This window comes from Ascidia mentula, chromosome 5, assembly GCF_947561715.1.
Source record: "Ascidia mentula chromosome 5, kaAscMent1.1, whole genome shotgun sequence".
NCBI lineage: Eukaryota > Metazoa > Chordata > Ascidiacea > Phlebobranchia > Ascidiidae > Ascidia > Ascidia mentula.
The window spans coordinates 20,943,713-20,962,421 of NC_138570.1; the positions used below are offsets into that span (position 1 = coordinate 20,943,713).

The following is an 18,709-nucleotide window of genomic DNA, read 5'->3' on the forward strand; positions in this document are numbered from 1 at the left end:
AGCATAGAGCCGTACTTAGTTGTACATCACGTTATATACTAAACCAGGGGTGCACAACCTTTTTACTATTGCCGGCCGCAACACACACACTACTGTGTGCTAACGGCCGCCACTGAATATACTGCTTTTTCAACGATATACCCCTGATAATTACGACAAGTTGACGTGAGCAATATAAGAAAGGAATGGAAATGATTCCATACCTGAAAAATGTGCACTATTTATTATTTACATTTGCCAAATTACGTATGTTACAATGTAATGAAATGTCGAATTATTCAATGACTGCCTTGTTCTTGTACGCTAGGTTCACGTCTCCATCATAAAATAATTCACTTCCCATTTGGGATTAAACGCCCTTTTCTCTTGTTTTAACAACCTTTTACGTTTCAGCGACATGACTGAGCGATTCCACTGTTTAGCTTTTCGACAACTGTACATGCGTACATAACAATTCACCGATATACTATTGATGTTTTATGACGTCACCATTTTGATACAAATGTGCACGGCCGCAAAAAATAGCGTCCGCGGCCGCATGCGGCCGTACGGCCGCAGGTTGTGCACCGCTGTACTAAACGAAAAACAGATTAACTAATCTTCAAAAACACGTAAGCAGCTAAGTTAGTGAAAGGTCCAGTGTGTATTGGTGCGTTCGTATATTTAGTTTTACACATAAACTACTAACAGGGTTATCGATCCACAGTCTACCGGGGCAGTCATCAGTAATTCAGTTTGTTACTTTTTTTTTTGCTATTCTTTGGTTGTACAAATATTCCAGTCTGTTGTCTAGTCTGTATCATAAATATCTTTTATTGTAGGAAAATGGTGGATGTTCAGATTTCTGTAACGATGAACTTGGAGTTGTTCAATGTTCTTGTTTTAAAGGCCGCTATCTCGGGAATGACGAAAAAACTTGCATTGGTGAGAACTTGGCAACAAAAACACTTTCTCTAAAGTTTGAATTATTCCCACGCACCGTGGCCCAAATGCTTACATATATTTCGGGCACATTCATACTTTTCGGCAATATATCTTTCGCTATTTGAATATCGTCTGATCCGATTTTAAGCTGCAATTTTTGAGGAACAAAATTACCTTTCCAAGTCCAAAGAACAACAAAAGAGAGTTTCACATCTTATCTTCAAAAATAATTGAAGTTGTCTGGCTTAAAAATTCTAAAACGTTTGCTGATGAAAATTCTATAAATCATGACAACCAATCACCAAATAAACAATACTGGTATTTCTTTTTCCATACCATGTAACTATATGTCCCAATAACTCTATCTTACCTTAATATATGTGTGTGTGCAGATGTGGAAAAAGCATTGGAATCAGAAGGTGTCCAGAATATGAAAGGTGTTTACATAGCAGTTGGATTCATCGTCGTTCTGCTTATTATTGTGCTTGGGTTGGTTGCTTGGTTTATGAGACGTCGTTTCAACAAGGATGTTTAATGTGATAACTGAAGACATAAGTGCATCCTGCGTGTAACTAACTGATTGATTTAATTAACAGCTTAACGTATATTGGTATAATCCCGTGTATAACGCACACTTTTGTATCTTGCTGCAAAAATACAACCTGGCATATATCTGTGTGTGTAGAATTGTTGCTTTATAAGAGATTAGTTTCAAAGTGCTGCGTTGTCTCCAAGCACAATCCAACCACTCAACTTAAAAGCTGACTCAAAGTTGGTAATGTAACAAACACAACGAAAATATACAAACATAAAAACGCATACAATGACTTCAGCACATTCAGATTTGCATTAATTCGTCAATTTGTTGTAAACCAAAGCAGCCGACCGTGTAACTCCACTTACAAACTAGTAATTGTATTTCACCATAGTAATTGAATCTTAACAGTCTGTTCTTCTGGCACATATATAAAAACGTAACTTTATTCACCGACGTTTCGCCTGTTATCCAACAACGCTTTCTCAGGGTAATGATACAGGTACAGCACACAACTAACGCCAAGAAAACGAAAAAATAACGGTAACACCGCTTGGGAAATCACGTGATGTTATCGAAATACAATATGCCTGACAGCAACAGAAACATAAAATAGTATTTGAACATACGCATAGAAATGTCTATTCATTGCACCAAGAAGTATCAAGATTCATTTTTAACATGAGATTATCGCTATTATGGAAAACGCCGTTTGGCAGAAGGTTATTTAACGAAAGGGAGTTTACTTATCTAAGTAAGAGTCACTTGTTTGCGGAAGAATTTGCTTCATACCATATGGCGCTGATGTACAGCGACATGGTCTATGTCTAGTGTCGCCGCACAACATATGTGCATACAAAAATCCCAAACTTACAACTTTGTTGTGCCTGAGAGTTAAAACCAAATTATTATAATCACGCGTTCAATGAATGCCCAAGTTGTGATGTCAAACGAAACGACATGGGTGAAAAAGTGCTAGCCAGTAGATGCAACGACATTATAGCTGTGTTATAAACCATGTTATGTAGGCAATCAAGCGATATAGTTAACTTAGGCAACCAAACTAACTACGTAAATAGTTATATTAAACATAGGTACTTCTTTGCAAATAATAAATAACGTTAATTTAAACACAAATACTTGTTTCGCAAATGATAAATAAAGCTAAAATAAACATAACTACTTTCAGTTAATCGGAAAACAAAGACTTGGATTTCAACATAAACAACATATTTGGGGCACTTACGTAATCTAGCAATATAAATAACTGACGTAATCGACCAAATCGGTAAGCAAGTTCAAGTTGCGCAATAAGGTGTATTTGGTGGTCATCCACCCCTTTAAAAATCACGAGGCCAGCGTTCACGTCGTCAATATTTAACTGTAGTTCATGCGGATCTAAATATAATAAATGTAGAAATGATTGTGAAATAACTTCAGGAAAGACAAAGAAACAAACAACCAAAATATGTTACGGAGAATTCTTACCATCAACGAGCATTACCAGTTCATCTGTGGTGCAGTTGTCTGACGTTGGTTTATTTTGTATTTGGAAAATCAAACCAAACATACGTTAATGTTGGTTTGTATTCTGTTGGCTTGTTTCGAGAGATGCTTGATAACCGTCGCCAGACATTGATCCAGCAAAGCACGTTCTCTGAGCAGTGATGCGTGACTGAAAAAATATTTGTAACGGTTTTAAGGTACAACATACTATTTGAATCAACAAATCAAGCACTCAGCCTAAGGTGAGGTTCTTGAGCAAACATCTACGTTATCATGTCCTCAATAACAAACAACCTTGGTTGGAATTTGTATGTGTTGATGTCTTTGAAAAGGTCGGACTACGAACAACGCTGTGTAAATATCTCAATCCGCTACTGCGTCAAACAGCAAAGTTATCTGCGTATTCGATAATTTACCCAACAATATATTGTCAATCTCTCCGCCGTCGACTCACTCGCTTTGTCCGCAGTAAGATTGTGACGCAACAAATATCAGCTGTCCAGCCAAGCGGAACCAGTAATTCCTCTCTCAGCAGCGAAACAAAATGCGGAACTTAATTCACAATCGTTGCCTGGGGCAGCATTTGTGAGGAAACTATTACTTTGTGAAAGCGGATTCCTTTATTCGTTTTTAAGTGTAGCAGCAAGATCTTAAACAAACTAATTCCCAAGAAAATTGTAAACAAAATTCGTCTCTTGCACGCTTCAGTGATTTTCCAACACGAACAGCGATTTTATCCTCGCAACCAGAACATTAACTTTTCCAATGCTGATTGCTGACTTGCAACATAGAATACTGTTTTAGTATTCTATGCTTGCAATAATTACCTAATTTTTTTTGTATACACAAAATAGACAGATTGAATCAAGTTGATATACATTTTGCATGAAAGAGCAATATTATATATTACAAATATTCGGTTGGAAGCCAACAATTTATTGAAGTAAAGCTACTCGATTTCTACAAAAATTTAAGGTAAATATGCATATGTCTAACTTTGTCAAACAATCTTTACTAAGTGCACACGATGCAATTATGAGTAAAAAAATGTTACATCAGTGGAAGAATCTGGGATGTTCACAGTTTTATAAATCTCACAAAACGTGTCACTTCAAAAGAAAATGCAAGAACATAAAAAAACAGCATCGTATCTTTCACATAATACAGGAAGCATACAAATTTTCACAGTGAAATATTTACAAACTACACGAACTTGTCGCGCAACTGCATACAATGTTTTGAACCTGACAAGAAAAGAAAAACAGGAAACTGTTGTTCTAAAATAAGTAAAACTTGGGAACAGAAAAGTTTTATTTGTTTGTAGAAACTTTTCTGTTGGCCGGGGAAATCGAACGTGCTCTCATCGTCCGGTGAGCAGCTCTGAAAAATCCATATTTCAGTGTTCCTGTATTTTAACGCACACTACGAGGCATTTCCTACCCGTTAACATGTAAGGTGTTTCCCCTCGTTTGCGATGTGTGAGGTCTTGGCGGCCCTGAATAAAGAAAGCTTGATATTTTTATGATTGAAACAAACCCCAGAACTTTTGCTGCATGAAAGCTTGTGTCTAAGCTCAGTAGAAATGTACGTTAACACAAATTGTAACGAACTTACTCCTCTTTTCTTTAACAATCGGCAAACCGATGGTCGCCTGTCGTTTAAACTCGGCTACAAACTCATCAGACACTTTTCCATCTTCACCCAAATTATCCGTAAGAGTGACGTAAAGGCCTTCAGTCGCTCTACATGACGTCATCAACTCTCTGCTCGCCGTTCGGTTGAAAGATAAATATCCTAAAAATGTCATCATAAAGTTTAAACCACGTGGAAATAGATAAATGTCAATGTAATACATAAGGTAATAGGGAAACCAAGTGCATGTTTTCCTAAACAATCTCACGTTATTTTGTCACCCGACAACTCCATAGAAATTATATATAGACAGCTAACCTAATGCCTGGGCAGCAGTTTGTCGAACCAACTGATTCTCCGACTTCACTTTACCAAGAAGTTTCTCCACAGCGCCGCAAGTGACGATGGCTTCAGGAACGCCCGCCCTCGTGTGGGCGAGTGACGCAAGATAATCCGCTGTAATACGTCATCATTACGTCATCTTTCTTTCATGTGAAACTACAAATCACCCAAAAAGTCGAATATATATGCTTGCACCGAAATAAATCCTCAAGCGTTGTGATGGCTCAAACCACCGAAGCGTGAAATCCGTTGTTGTTGTTGGATTCGGTTGAATGCGAACATGGTTAGTGCGGATACTGCTTGTAATTTCACCGCCTTAGAAAGAACAAAACAATTGTAAGTAAAAATTACGTCCAATTCTTTCACACATAAACTTGCACACGCAATTAACTTTATCGCCAATTATTTATACGTAAATTTCAATAGAAAGTAAATACCCTGGCTTAAAGCAAGCTTCGCAGATTCAACAGGAGTTGTGGGAAACAAGTAGTAGAGGTGGGGATTACCCACCCGGTGCTATATATTGAGCATTCTTTATTACATCACAAAGGTTTTACAACAAACCCACCATACTGGGCGAGTTGCAGACTTGCAGAATAATTTCGAATCCGAATCCGTCCAATTCGTTCCGTTTGTCTTCGTTCTCCTGACAACCGCTAACAAGACACGATAAACAATGGAGAAGATCGACCTTTAGAACAAACATCTTTTGTTTAATCGCGACTCTATGTCGTAATTTCTGGCATCGCGTCACCTGCATCTTCTCGTCACGTGACGTTTTCCACACTCTGTTGACCAGCAGCTCAATGGCGCCCACTTCGGCAATTGTAAGTTGAGAGTTCTTGTTGTTTATGTGGGCTACACCTGGACCGATGTGAAAATAAAGTGAAATAATAATTAACAAATTTATCAAAAACAAACTTCAGGAAATCTGAACGAAATCAATATTTTCTAATAGTGAAAAAAAACCAACACCAGACGATCAAACTCCCTCTAATGCTTTAGGAAACAAAAAAGCGTTCACGCGCAGCCATTGTCGTCATTATAATACCTGAAATGCACGTTCCTTCACCTCATCCGATCAAATCTGTTACGAAAATGACAGTTGATGAAAATCTTTACATTGGGTTGATTAATGTTTTTTTGCAAAATGGAAAGGAAAAATCAAAAAATGCCGTAAAAGAGTTCCACTAAAAGTCACAAGGTTTCAATAAGAAATTTCTTTAAACTCGACAAACTTGATTTTTGTAACTTCATTTTCTACTTACTTGAAACAGACGACACAGAGCGGTCGGAGCTTCTTCTAACAACGCCTCGTGTTGGGCTCTCTGGTTCCCTCTAGTGATGCATCCAACAGCAAGCGCAGCTTTCATCTGAGCGGGAATGCAATGACCTCGCAGTATCGCCACCAGCGGCGCTAACACTCCGATTTGAACAAACTCGTTCTGTGTAAAATTTTCAGTAAATCTTTTGCAAAAACAACACTGGCCAAACAAAATGATTACTGCAAGCAATATAAACAACGACTCCTCTTCTTGACTGAAAATATTCAATTCTTCAACAGGTGCAAAATCCCACAAGTGTGGATTAATATTTAGGTCACAATTCACAACAAGCTTCATTCCCACACCCGTTATACCTGGTTGTCCTGGTTGTCATTGCAAACAGCGGCAATCGCGTCAGCAGTCGCCGTCTGAAGCGAATCGTCCTTCACCGTGAGAAAATCAACCAGGAATCCGGAAGCTCCACACTCCATAATTCTCCGCTGGATGTCGCCCGCACCACTCGTGTCTCCCCGACAGAGTGAAGCCAGGGTGTTGATGACGTTGACAATCCACAACCTGGAACAGTACAAGCTGGAAAGTTACAATTTCCTCAAATCCCATGGGAAGTATACGACGGACGTGAGGCATCGATTTTAAACCAACTGCAATAAATTTAATCCAGAATTCCCCTCCTGTTATTTTTGACTCACGTCAACTTGGAGGAGTTCAACTAACGGCCGGATACCACCATGTGCGGCGATGCGTGACGCGTTGTCATCCACGTGAGCGACATCCGAGAGAACAACAGAGGAACGCGATTGAATCTCGCATGTCCCATCCGTAGATTCCAGATCCTGGTTCTCCGGATCAAGATCGTGGGAGGCCATGGGTTTTAACAGAGAAATAAGAGCTGCGAAAAATAGTCCCCGATTGAAAAGAAACAAGTCTGACCAATCGACGGCATATTCAATATATTTTACACTTAACTTAATCAAATGCTGTACGATAAGCAGACAATGCACAAATTACATAATTTTTACGCAAAGTTACTGCAGACATGAACAGAAAACGTGATACATGAAATAGCACCGATAAAACCATGAGGGTTTCCGAGTCAGACACACAATTTCTCTTACGTTTTTACGTGGTTTTCAAAAAAATACTGAACAGATATTTAAATACGATTTCTATCCTGACAAAAGTGAAATATTGACCACGTGACTTAACACCTACTTGGAATCGCTCCAGCGTTCGCAATCTCAACTTTGACGTCATCCTGTTCCGACATGAGGCAAATAACAGAACAAGCGAGTGATCTTATGGGTGAAGTCGTCTCGTCTTCAAAATCCTTCCCTAAACCTTCAACACAAATGTTCACTGAGTCCTCGACCATCAAGTTCGATGGTTTGGGATTTCTGGAGTTACAACTTGGACGCCAACCCCAAACACACACTCAGTGCATCCGCGTAAAGATTTAACGAAGCTTATTGCGGGAATAAAAACGTTGCAGCGACATTTAGCGGCAAACAACACACGTCTTTTAGTGAGTGCCAGTCAGGTTTAGTGGGTGTTTCGACCATTAGGTCTCATCCGTGCAGCTTTTTTCAGTGACTTGTTGTGGGGTTACAATAATATTAGGGAATTATAAATAAATCAATAAATGGTCACATTTGTCACATACAGAGTTTCTGATTAATTAAATATTACGCAATCAATGACGTCACTCACCAACTAATGCTGGCCACACGTTTCAACTTTCCTCGTCATCACCATCCTTCCTCCCCTCCAAACTAATCAAATATTTGATGACGTCAGTGTGGTAACTGAGGGCTGCTCTTTGCACGGGACCGTCATTGTTGATGTCACGCGATCGCACGGTGGCGCCAGACTTGATGAGAAATTTGAGACAATCGAGCGCTCCACTTGAGGCAGCAACGAGCAGTGGTGTAGCGTTGTCCCTGTTTCAACAACATTGGTGAAGGCGCTCGACGTTAAATTAAGCACAAAAATCCTGATCGGGATTCATGGCAAGGAGAGTGCGGGTTCGAACCCCGGTCAGGTAAAAAATTAGCAGCTGTTTTTCATTAAATTCCCATTTTCGTGACTTTTAATGTTGGTTTCATTGATGACGAAATTAGCTTCGGATACCCGGTTAGTTTAAATAACGTTGCAAGGCACAAGTGCAATACACAGGGATGAGTCTAACACGAATATCGTACGTGGAATGAGCTCCACTCAGATTGTAACAACATCGCTAGGAATCACACACCTGTTTATATATTAATGTCGCTGTTTCTTTTGAGACCAATTAGAATTGATGACGCAACTCTGGCAATATATGATAAATGTGCGGCAAGTTGAAAGTAAAAATAAACTAGGTTGATATATACTGGTTAGTACAGTAATTATGGATGTGTGTTAGATCTGCGGACACATGCACGCACTGTTTCAATCTATAAAGGTCTCATCAGTGCAGCTGGTGACTGTGACACTGGTTGGGGCAGCTTGGATACTGACAAGGACACAGATTTTAACTTCATGGTGTCTGTGGTGTAAGTGTGCATGGTAGTCTACAAGCTAGCCCAGTGCCACAGTCACACCAAACTGCACTAATGAGACCTTATAGGATGAAATATTGTGTGCAAGTGTCTGCAGTTCTCATGGATTATTATGGTTCTTTACTGCTTGTAAGGAAGAAACACATTTTGTGCTTGTTTTGTATTTGGACCGATTCTGTTTAAAGTCAGAACACTGCACTTCATTATAGATTTAAAGTATAAGCGGGTATAGTGCCTTTTTACAACATGTTACCATGATAACATGTTTACAACATGACAGCATTAAATATCCAGATTCAGTCGAAAATTGGCTGCAGGTATTTTTATATAAGTTACTACACCCCTAAAACTTACTTGTACATAACCATTATCGAAGCTAGCAGCAAAAATAAAATATTCATGAGGATTGAACTGAACACTTCTCACGCCATCAGCTTTGCTTTGAAATGTGTAGGTACTTTCCCTTCTCCTCAAATTGAACAGCTTCATCGTTCCGTCCTTTAAAAAACAAATGATACAATATGGCTTCTAAGCTTGTGATTTGAATAAACACATAAAATATATTTTTATAAACTTTACACTCTGCTTTGACTTGTATGCAGCCAAAAGCAAAATACCACTTGTGATGCATATATTTTCTTGCAGAAAAATGTACATGCTCTGCTCCTGTAAGAAGTGTTACAAGTTACATTGAGCACGAAAATAAACTTCAACGAACAAGATTTGCTGATTGCGAAAAAGGCTTGTGTCACATAAAAATGCAAATTTAAACAAACTTGTCTAACGGTCTTGACAGGTCCCATCTACATAAGAAACTCATTTTTATTTAAAAACCATACATATATATAACACCTGTGATCCACTTAGCAAAAGAGTTCCATCAGAGTTGTGAAACTTTGGTGACCATGCGACGATGTTCAGACAATATAGCGAGCTTCTTCTCACGACCAGGAGTGTTTAAATCCCAAGCTACAACTGCTCCATTAGTTTTCATCAGCTAATTATGTGTTAGGACTAACATGTCGATGACCAGGAATGTTGATCATGTCAAATATTAGGTTCAGTGAATTATTTCAACTATATGATTTTATTGGGTGATGACTAGCAACATGTTACAATATAAACTTATTGATGTTTGTTGTTTAAACAAACAGTTGCCTGAATACTCAGGTTATAGGGTGAGAAATTCTTACCACAGACAAATCAAAGTTTGGGTCAACTTCTGACATTGTAAATGCAAGTTGAATTATAACCACAATTACTTTAATCATTATCACAGCTTTGTTTTGACCCCAAACTTATTGTACCTCATTTTTGCCTTCATTTTAACACATACCGCAGGTTCAAGTATTTTCCCATGGATCATCATGAGATCACAAACAAAAAAACAGAAATTTGTCTTGTTAGACTTACCAGACGCAGTGTTTCCACAAATTATTTGAGCAGTTGGTTGGGATTTGAGAACTGCAACTAAATCATTGAATGAAGTTGGTCGGATCCATGAAGTTCCACCATTAAATAATTCAAGCCTGGTTGCTTTTTGTTGCAGTATTTGTTGGTCACAGAAAAGGAATCAGGAAGTTTGTACAACTTAATGCATGTTGTACCTCAATGTCTGAAAATTTTTTCAGCAGTTTTGGGTCAGCATCTGTTGCAAAATATTTCATTGCATCAAGTAAGGGACGATATCCTGTACAAAATGGAAACATTTGTCGTTGTATAATAAGCACAGTTGAAAGGCCAGAAAAACATACTCTGAATAACCCACCACAAATTTTCTCTGTATTCTAATTTATAAGCGAACCTGTACATATTCATGACGAAGCCAGGAGTGCAATAACCACACTGTAAACCATCGAACTCAGCTACACGAGTTTGTATTGTATTGTAGCCATCTCTTCTTGACCCAAGTCCTTCCACAGTTGTTACTCTGCACCCGTCCACTGAAGCAAGCAGGCTGAGGCACTAAATACATTTGTCAATACATAAATTTTTTTTAAATATGCATTTTTATGTCAAACACAGTAAAATTAGTTCATGAACAGGAAGCATCTGCATATCAGTTATGATTAAACAACAAACCGAGACATAAAGTTTAACTTTCAACAATCACCGAGTTTACAGCTTCTATCTTTCCAGGAGTTTTCTCCATGGCAACCACGCAACATCCACATCCTCCCTCATAACACATCACTTTTGTACCAGTGAGTCCTGGTTGTGATCAGAGCCATGAGTTCAGGCTCATCATTGTATCCACATCATCAACTGAAGTAAACAAATAGGTTTACAACAACTAATAATTTCTATTTCTATCTTTAACAAGGACGTCCACATTTTTGTGTTATCTGTTGCCAACAACTAAAATTAACTAAATAAAAATGCATTAAAAAGCTAAAAAAAAGAAACGCAGAAGTTTTTTTGCAAATAAGCTTCAACAAACCTGTATACAGTTGTCCATTTACATGGAATGATATTGAGGTACTTGTCATTGTACCAAGTATAACCACCTAAAGTGGATGCATAGAAAGTTTTGTCCCACGTATTTAAGAATTAGCTACAAAATTTTGTTGACAAAAAATGCACCATCGGTTTTGTATTAAAATTAATAACCTTTTACAACGGGGTTGAGAGATAAAATATATAAAAAAATTCACAAATGGTTGACAAACCACAGCAAATCAATACATGGATCCCAGAGTGGAAAGTTTGTTTTTTGCTCAGAGGATTTTGTTTCGGCGATCGTTAATTTCGCAGACGTTTTTTTCATATGTTAATGCATTAGCTCATTAATATTTTGCGGATTATCGGTAAATTTTCACAAAATTATTTGACATTTTTTCCTAAAACATGATAATGATAAATCTTGATAATATAAATTTAAAATTAACGTGAAAACAAAACTTTTGTAAATCAGAAGAAATACACAAAAGCTTTCACAGCATTGGAATTAAACCTCGCTGGTGAACTCTCTGCGACGCTTAGCTTAAAAGTCATCATTCATTTGTTTTTCTGAGTTTCCATTTTTTCCTAAAAACGTGACTTTGCACTGGACCGATAGGGGATTTCCCAATTCGCAAAAATAGTGACGTCAGCTATTTTTAATGATAAGAAATGGTTGGTCTTGAGGGGCCTTTTAACTGACGCCATAAAAAATTATGGATTTTTTGTAATGCCATAATTTTATCTGTTTCTTTCCATAACAATACATTTTCCAAACAGAAATAGAAACAAAATTTGTGTCCGAAGAGAACCTCCCCTTACGCGAAACCCTGTGTAGGTTTCAAGTTACGCATCAACTTCTATGTAACGGTTACGACCCACTGAAACTAAACACACCCTGTCTCCTCGCAACCAGCATTCAGTTGCTAAGTGTGTAGTAGTTTGCTGATTCACTGAAGGTTTGCAAGGGTTAATATTTGTCACTAAGTTTGTTCTAGCTGACTTTGCGAGCAATCAGTTAAGAAACCGTGAAACTCTGGCTTATTGTGAAGTGGACAGGGGTCTACTTTCATATTGAACTGAGGAAACGTTATGTGGAAACGGTTTGAGTTATAGTAGAAGTTAAAAAGAAACATTGGATTTTATGATTATGATGATACATGCGATCAATCAACTCACCAACGTTGGAATTTAAGGATGTAATTTAATGGTTCTCAAACTGTTCGTCGCGTCACCTCGGTGCGTTGTTTCGAATATCCAAGGGCGTCGGGTAACTTAAAACCCGGCCTTTTACAATAATCAGTGCGTCACACGTACTGTGAATATCTGCATATGCGTCGCACTGCAATATGTTCATTTACTTATTTGTTGCCACACCGGGATTCGAACCCGCGAGATCCTGTGGACGAATCCCGATCGCTCTTTTGTTTGTTTGACTCGGGTGCTTTAACCGATGTAGAAGTTTTATGTCATTCGATGTGCTCTCCAGCGACACCTATCGCATCAGCCACATATATACAAAGTAATTTCCTTCAATGACGTAACAGCGGTCGGTTTCGCTTTGCAATCAATTGTTTTGATCGCGTAGCGTTAAAATGAGTTGAAAGCGAGAAGTTGGTAAATGATATGTGACGTCAAGTAGCAAATGTGGAGACTCATAGTTTTATGTACGGTTGTGAATGCGTACAAAGCTGTTGTATTTGAACAAGAATTTGTATGTCAAATTTTATTTGTTACTCACGGAAAAGAAGATAACATTTATGATTTAATCGATAGCAAACAAAACAAGATCTTGGTTTATTTACTTGCGATAAAGTGCACAGCAGTAGTTTAGCGTTGATTAAATTATTCCGGCAATTACTAAGTTATTTATTCCAACATTTAATTTAGTTGATTAGCTAATTAAAAAGCATTGATTTGTTTATCAAATGTAGTATCACCCCATATTGTGCATTGTTGGAATGTGGCTGCACCGTATATGCAGAGAAACTTATACGCAGCAAAATGATGTAATATATAATATGCCCTGACGTGGCGTGATAACTTATCATATACCGTTATCATGTTTATACTTACTGGCACGTTTATGTAGGCATAACTTTAAACTGAAACTTTTAATGTTTTGTGGTAGGTCATTCCACACTGTAACGCAAGAATATTGCAATGTCCGTTGGGCGCGTTTGGTCCGGACACGGGGTAAGAAGAGGTTATTTGCTGTGCAATGTCTTGTGCCGTGGCCATGTACCTCAATTGCAAGAGCAAAGTAATTGTCAAATACTTCCGGTAGGCGTTCATTTTTGAAAAGGTAAACAAATTTTGCAAGAAAAAGTAAACATTTTACAGAAACTTATACGCAGCAAAATGATGTAACCCATAGTATATCCTGGCGTTGAAATGGTGATAACTTATCATATACCGTTATCATGTTAATACATAGGCTACTGGCACGTTTATGTAGGCATAACTTTTTTGCTTCAACGTACTGAACAATGTTTGGCGATCTTGATGATGACGTAGATCAAGTATGGAATGAGTGGATCGCAAAATACAGTACGTTTATTCCTGGTTTCCACCAAATTGCTTTAATAGGTTTCATTCTTAATTTACATCGATTTAACATTTACAGTTATGTTGCAGTTATTTCGATGGTTTGCAGATAAACAATATTTAAACGAGGACGAACTTCGTGAAAGAAAAAGTATTTGGGAAAGAAGTTTAGCTGAAGTGAAAGAAGACAATGAAGATTTCAAGACTGGAAAGTTCACATACAGGATTTCACTGACACAGTTCAGCGATCGGGTAAAAAACAACACATGTCCAAATCAACGCAGTAATGTTTCATACAATGGTGGCTGACACAGCTAGACTGCAATACCTGGGCTGCGAAACCTGTTAACCTAATGATTTCCAACTAAGTTTTGAGTAAACGTTTGTTTAAATACATTTCAACACAGAAAAACGATGAACTCCCATGGATGAACGATCGGAATGTGGCAGAATGTTACAGACCACCCTTGTTATTCGGAGCATCGAATCTGGGTGAAGAATGTCAAGAAACTGACCCAGATGTTGACATTGAGGAACTTAACCCTAAAAGTATTGACTGGAGGGTCAAGGGTTGTGTAACACCCGTGCAAGACCAAGGAACTGAGTTACCCGCTTGCTGGATATTCAGTGCAGTAAGCGTTCGTTACAAATGCCTAACTAGTATAGCTACTGTGATTTGAATATGCAGGTAGCAGCCGTTGAATCCCATCACAAGATAAACAACGGAGAATTGGTCAAACTTTCTGAACACCAATTAGTTGATTGTGACGAAAAGGGTGGAGGAACAGGAGATCTGGAATGGGCGTTTGATTACATTCGAAGGAATGGACTCGTTTTTTAACATGAATATCCGTTCATTGGCAAGGTTGATTTAACGAAAATCCATTTTTAATGTTAAACAACAATTGGATCTTTAGTGTGCTTTTTACCTCATAACATACTTCCCATAGACGTCCATTACTAAAGTACCTTGTAGATTGCCAGAGTTATAACGTAACCACCACTAAAGTACTGGTTTCTGCAAATGAGAGTTTAATTGGATCCTCCGGGTACTAGCTAGTTTCGAGAAACCAAACATAAAAATCAGCAAACATTTCCGCTCGCGCAACGCTTTTTAGATAGAACAATAATAATCTAAATTTACGACAAGGTCTTCAGCATTTATATTCGACAACTTAACATAATACATCATGATTTGGCGAAAATATGTGTACGACAATTAGTGCTGTTACATTGGACATTTTTCCTTGTTGCTATAGTCTTTAAACTTCTTACAAATAATTTAAAATTACTCAAATTTCCAATATTTGCTCAGTTGGGGAGTTGGTGAAAATGATTCAGGTTTCAAGACCGAGACAACAATTGTTTTGTTTCTGGACAAGCAATTTATCCTGTTCGCGTGGGTTGCTACTCACCATCAGAGGAAAGCCAGACCACAGTTAAATAATGTCAATGAATTCAGAAGACTAAAAACGTAGCGGACTCTTATATAAAATAGTTATTTTGACTAAAATAGTAAAATAGTTGTGTCCGATTAGTCCGACCACACTTTGTGAAATGCTTGTTACGTAACTACGTAACCTAGCAACCAAAATAACAAAAACCTTGGTTACACACAAAAAAATAAATAATAGATATAGTTTCCCTTGGCATATTGTTTACACGTAATATTGTTGTCATTTAATTTTCTGGTCATTGTTTGTTGGTCGTTTCCATGGCGCCAGTTTTCCTGTGTAAAGTTTAACCCGGTTTTCCAGTATCTGAATGTCTTCTGTTAAATGCTTGCTGTGAACAATACTTTTTTCAGAACCCCTACACCGTCACGCCTCTCTCTAGTATATAAAGTGTGCTTTTATCAGTCTCAGCCTTTACTACTTAACCTAATAGTCTCCGCTTTGTGTGTTAACTCTGTATGCTTACATACCGATAGTGTAGTTGTTAATGCGTGTGTCTAATTCTTTGACTAACTTTGTATCAATGTAGTTTTAATGAAGTAATAAAGATGTATTTAGTGTAATTCTCTGTGTTACATCTTGTTTGCCAGTAATTGCCGATTTCTATGAATGCGCATTTTTCTTTGCACTAATGTGTGTTGCAATATCATACGGTCTGTGACGCAATAATAAGAGACCAAGTTTTAAGTGACAACGCAACGTGGTTTTGTCCTTTTTGTGTCCGACAACTGTGCAGCACAGTGCTACGTCATTTTCATTCTTGCAAAAGGTTTTTGTGTTGCGAGCGGACATTTTCTGGTGAGTCTATTTGTACATATGTGTGAAACTACTCAAGAATCAAGTAACCGAGATGTGTAAATTGTAATTTTGGCTAATTTAACTGCGATGACTTAGAAGTCACAGTATAGTGAACAGTATAGCTGCCCTTGTTAATGTGATTAAGTTTACGCACGGTGTTGACGCTGTCTTTGTACTCACAGTGTCTCTCTTGCATTTGTACACACGTGAAGCGTGCGGTATTCAATCTTCTGTCGCCCAAAGTTATCGGTAAGCATTGTGTGTGTTACGTCATAGAGGCGCATTGTAGTTTATGTTGCCTGTTTCGTTTAGGTGTGATACAGTAACTGCTTGGACCGTCTTTGTGGTCCAGAGTTTCCCGGTTCCCAAATAGTTGGTGAGCCTTATGCTGTAATTATCTACGTGAAGTGTATTTGTTTGACACATTGCCTTCTGTGTAGAAACCGTGTTCTAAGGGTCCACGTGTCCTATACGTGTCTTTCGTCTCCTCCCGACGTCTGTACCGTCCATACTTCGAATACATTCCATCTTGCGTACGAGTGCGTACTGCACATTCGATAACAAACATAACATCAACTGAGTGAGCGAGTTTGAGGCCCATTAAAACTGCGGGAATTCCGCCTCGTGTGACGTCCCGCGCCAAGAACCGGGGCGCGTTCAACGGACGTTACACTCTGCATCAGGTTTTCAATTAAAGTCATGCTAGGGAAGAACATAAGAACTCACGTGCGACTTTATGTCAAATGTACTGAACAAATAGGATTTCACAATTAAATGTTACTCAAGTTATATTAGATTAATGTATCGCAAAAATGGGAAACAAATTATAAAAAATAGTAACGATTGAAGAGTGCAATTCATCATAACGTAATTAAATAATTGGGTAAACTCAGTTTGATCAAATGTACATAAAAAAAATATCAACAGAACAAAAGGTCATGTTTAATATTCACATCGCAGTAATAAATGCTTAACTGATCGGAACCGGGGGCACCCTGGGGTTGTGGATTATTGATTTAAGCGTGTGAGAAGTCACAAGGTTTGTGTTAAAAAACTTCAAATTTCAACATTCTGCCCCAGGCTTGCACAACCCCAGGGTGAACATTTTCGAGGTGCGAGTCAGACAAAATGACGTAAGAATCTGCATTTTGTCTCGCGCCTCGAAATTTTTTTGCTGCATTCGGGCAACTTTGAAACGTAAATTCCAATGCGAACCGTTTGTGGCCTTGTAATTATCATGCTTTTTGTCTTTAGTTAAAATTGAAGAAAGATAATTGTTCATGCCTCAGCGGTTTGGTCTTTCGACAATATCTACGAAGGAATATCAACCGTGAAGTTGTCATAAAATACCTTTGGTTATTCAGCCACAATTTACACTTCCGTCAGGATTTTTATATTATTTGTGGTACAATCTATCCGCGGTGGAGTTAGCTTGGACGTGAGCCACAAGCAAAACGTTGCGCGTCATCTTCTCCATTGTAGTGAATGCAGATATCATAGAAAATTTAATACAAGAGTTACAACTCTGTGATGTTTGATCCCGAAATAAAAGTGAGAACATGCATACGATGAACAAATTCTCCTTAGTTTGTGATCAACGTTGTAATTATCTATATATAGCGTCCTGAAACCCGGTAGAAATAAACATTGCTGGGCTTGCACGCACGTTCAATCTCCTTGCCGTGTTTACTGCAAACTGCTGGTAATTAACATTACTTGCACGCACGTTCAATCTCCTTACCGTGTTTACTGCAAACTGCTAGTAATTAACATTACTTGCACGCACGTTCAATCTCCTTACCGTGTTTACTGCAAACTTGTGATTGCAGTATTATAATGACGTTATGCAGTACCTGGTACAAGGCTTATCTCAGGTTGTTTGGTGGGAGACGAGATTAGAAGATGAAGTAAGCGCTTGGCGCTGCGTGTCGCGTAGTAGCGTTTGCCGCAAAAACTTGAAATTCACAATTGCAAACGCGTTCTTGAAAAAACCTATTGATAAAATTCGGGATGGTTGAACCCAGAATAATAGTTGAATGTGTCTGATATTCTGAATGTAAACGAAGAATAGGAAACATTGCAAACGAATGTCGTTTTGCGAAAACATTTCAACCACATGTCTGTAAAAAATGTGTAACTTTAATAATGACAAATTTATTGCAAAAATAACCTTGATACAAAGAATTCTGTTTAATCTTACCCTCCTGGTATTAAATGCTTAACTCAAGGTATTGACCTGAATGTGGAGTTGTTCTGTCATTAAAATTACCTGTTTGTGTTACTTTTGTTGGTTGTGCTGCAAGCGACGATTTAGAATAAAATTGCTCTTGCAAGTAAAACGTTTGCGCATCACCTCTGTTGCGATGTCTGCTCATATCATAGAAAGCATGAAACATTAAATATTCTGTGCATGGATGCGCGTTGAAATCACCTCATGTTTATTCACATATTCATGATGTCATGCAGTTCCTGGTACAAGATTAGTGCTTGGCGGTGCGTGTCCCGACTGCTGAAAGTAGCAACAACTTCACCTCATGTGGTTGGGAAGTTACCTGCTGCGTGTTTAGTGGTAATGCAGTTTTTCTATAAAGCCGGGAGTCTTGCAGCTGTTTGTCCGCATTCAGTTGCCTGGGACAGGAAGGTGTCGAGGGACAGGTAAAGAAAAGTGTTAAGAAATAATACGAGATCTAACTAACTTGGATGCAAATT

General features: G+C 38.2%; 3 protein-coding genes across 7 annotated transcripts in view; 2 read left to right on the top strand and 1 right to left on the bottom strand.

Annotated features, from left to right (window-relative positions):
* The window catches only part of LOC145902536 (uncharacterized), a 25,431-nt gene extending 23,833 nt beyond the window's left edge, over positions 1–1,598 (top strand). The window contains exons 13-14 of the mRNA XM_082990549.1: positions 822–924; positions 1,317–1,598. Of these exons, the coding sequence (XP_082846675.1) occupies positions 822–924; positions 1,317–1,459 (246 nt within the window). The 3' untranslated portion in view covers positions 1,460–1,598. The remainder of the gene's footprint in view (positions 1–821; positions 925–1,316) is intronic.
* A 3,966-nt stretch (positions 1,599–5,564) lies between these two features.
* LOC145902444 (uncharacterized) lies at positions 5,565–11,782 on the bottom strand. 4 transcript variants are annotated; one of them, XM_082990412.1, is made up of 12 exons: positions 11,203–11,782; positions 10,876–11,027; positions 10,567–10,727; positions 9,117–10,410; positions 7,933–8,162; positions 7,438–7,563; positions 6,915–7,114; positions 6,579–6,780; positions 6,208–6,384; positions 5,991–6,026; positions 5,694–5,803; positions 5,565–5,630 (listed from the first exon to the last, which is right to left on the bottom strand). In XM_082990412.1, the coding sequence occupies exons 8-10, from the start codon at positions 6,693–6,695 to the stop codon at positions 6,021–6,023; spliced, it is 300 nt and encodes a 99-aa protein (XP_082846538.1). In that variant the 5' UTR covers positions 6,696–6,780; positions 6,915–7,114; positions 7,438–7,563; positions 7,933–8,162; positions 9,117–10,410; positions 10,567–10,727; positions 10,876–11,027; positions 11,203–11,782; the 3' UTR covers positions 5,565–5,630; positions 5,694–5,803; positions 5,991–6,020. The 4 variants fall into 4 exon arrangements, with proteins under 4 accessions (XP_082846538.1, XP_082846537.1, XP_082846539.1 ...); XM_082990411.1 differs by having other exon boundaries at positions 9,117–10,452; XM_082990413.1 differs by lacking the exons at positions 9,117–10,410; positions 10,567–10,727; positions 10,876–11,027; positions 11,203–11,782 and adding an exon at positions 8,474–8,493.
* Positions 11,783–12,125: 343 nt separating this feature from the next.
* LOC145902599 (uncharacterized) lies at positions 12,126–16,160 on the top strand. 2 transcript variants are annotated; one of them, XM_082990633.1, is made up of 6 exons: positions 12,126–12,440; positions 13,333–13,484; positions 13,858–14,000; positions 14,156–14,380; positions 14,437–14,613; positions 15,064–16,160. In XM_082990633.1, exons 4-5 carry the CDS (start codon positions 14,177–14,179, stop codon positions 14,587–14,589), a joined length of 357 nt encoding a protein of 118 aa, XP_082846759.1. In that variant the 5' UTR covers positions 12,126–12,440; positions 13,333–13,484; positions 13,858–14,000; positions 14,156–14,176; the 3' UTR covers positions 14,590–14,613; positions 15,064–16,160. The 2 variants fall into 2 exon arrangements, with proteins under 2 accessions (XP_082846759.1, XP_082846758.1); XM_082990632.1 differs by having other exon boundaries at positions 14,437–16,160.
* The last annotated feature ends 2,549 nt before the right edge of the window (positions 16,161–18,709 follow it).